Source organism: Procambarus clarkii, chromosome 34 (assembly GCF_040958095.1).
Source record: "Procambarus clarkii isolate CNS0578487 chromosome 34, FALCON_Pclarkii_2.0, whole genome shotgun sequence".
Lineage (NCBI taxonomy): Eukaryota > Metazoa > Arthropoda > Malacostraca > Decapoda > Cambaridae > Procambarus > Procambarus clarkii.
The window spans coordinates 26686418-26688248 of NC_091183.1; the positions used below are offsets into that span (position 1 = coordinate 26686418).

Here is a 1831-nt window from a genome sequence, read left to right on the forward strand (position 1 = left end):
AAATACACTAGCCTAGCGTATGGTCACCCAGACATACCACCCGACCCCCACCCCAACACCTCAGCCCAAGGAATGTCCACCGAGAGTGAAGGTAGTGATGTCATTGAACCACAAGGAGAGGAAGGACAACGCCCCACCAGCGAGAGAGAACCCTATGACGTCAGCAGTCAGTCACCTGAGGGAGGCCCACTACATCCCATTCACTCTCTGGGAGATGATGAGTCATCATCTTCGTCCCAGGAGGAGGAGGAGGAGGAGGGGGAGGAAGACCCCACAACGGACTTGTGGGCGAGAAGGAGAGGTCTTGTTAATAAATATTATGTGGGGGGAGATGACCTACAATACGACTATGTTTAACCCTATGTACTTTGATAATATAATCTATAAATCATCAGGATTATTTCTTTTTCTCCTTCTTTAAGTATAGAGGCTTAAAATATATCCAACTTAAAAACAACTAAGGGAGGCTGGTCCCTCTTACGGTACACTCAAGGTCATCAAGTATGAGGAGGGGTGGTGAGGGGGGGGGGACCACCCCTACTGAGAGGATCCTGTTTTTACACCTGTCCCATAGAGGGAGGTGGGGGGGGGTAACTGCCGCTCACCTGAGTGTTTATTATACAAATATACTGTCATACTTTTCTGTATAAATGAACATGAACATAGCGACACATAATAGATACCTATCTTCACTATTTTTACGATTGTTGCTGCCCCCACACCTTGGACGACCTAATATGGGGTGGCTCTAAGTGGCACTCCGCCTCTGATTTTCTTATCTGATTGCCCTTCACAGGTAGCTACTTTACTGTAAATGAACATGATCATAGTGGCACATAATAGATACCTATCTTCACTGTTTTTTCGACTGCTACCACTCACACCTTGGGTGACCTAATATGGAGTGGCACTATGTGGCTCACCGCTTCTGATTTTCTTATCTGATCGACATACATAGGTGGGGCTATCTGTCACCAAAATATCTACTCATGCGCTCTCGCCAGGAGAGACAGCTCAATACCTTTCACATGCGGAACCTGAGACGCATCCTTGACATCACGTGGAAAGACCACGTAACCAACAAAACACTACTCAAGATAACAGAAGTCCCTTCAATGTTCACTCTCCTGAACCAGAGACGCATGCGATGGCTGGGACACGTCACACGCATGGTCGATGGCCGCATACTGAAGGACCTCTTGCATGGAGAACTGGCATCAGGAAGGAGACCCACCGGAAGACATCAGCTGCGTTTCAAAGATGCCTGCAAACGCGACCTCAAGCAGATGAACTTCGAAATCAACACTTGGGAGGCAGTAGCTGCAGAGAGATCTGCCTGGAGATGCAAAGTGCAGAAGGGACTCCAGCAATTAGAGGATTAACTGAAGAGGCAGGCGGAGGATAATAGACTTCAGAGGTGGTCTCGACCACTGCCAGACGCAACCGCTTCGGTGTTTATCTGCGTTCGCTGCAGTCGGGACTGTCATTTTCGGGCTGGCCTTCACAGCCACAGCAGGAGTTGCATCTAACTAGACTACAACAACTAGACACCCAGGGCACAACTCCACAACCCCTCGGGATTGACGGATGCCTACTACTACTATACTAGTATATATATATATATATATATATATATATATATATATATATATATATATATATATATATATATATATATATATATATATATATGTCGTACCTAGTAGCCAGAACGCACTTGTCAGCCTACTATGCAAGGCCCGACTTGCCTAATAAGCCAAGTTTTCCTGAATTAATATATTTTCTCTAATTTTTTTCTTATGAAATGATAAAGCTCCCCATTTCATAATGT

The 1831-nt window shown here is 45.5% G+C and overlaps 1 protein-coding gene across 1 annotated transcript; it reads left to right on the forward strand.

The window, feature by feature from the left end:
* The first annotated feature begins 989 nt into the window (after window positions 1-989).
* LOC138371037 (uncharacterized) lies at window positions 990-1382 on the forward strand. Its single transcript, XM_069335678.1, has one exon. It carries the CDS (start codon window positions 990-992, stop codon window positions 1380-1382), a length of 393 nt encoding a protein of 130 aa, XP_069191779.1.
* Window positions 1383-1831: the final 449 nt, after the last annotated feature.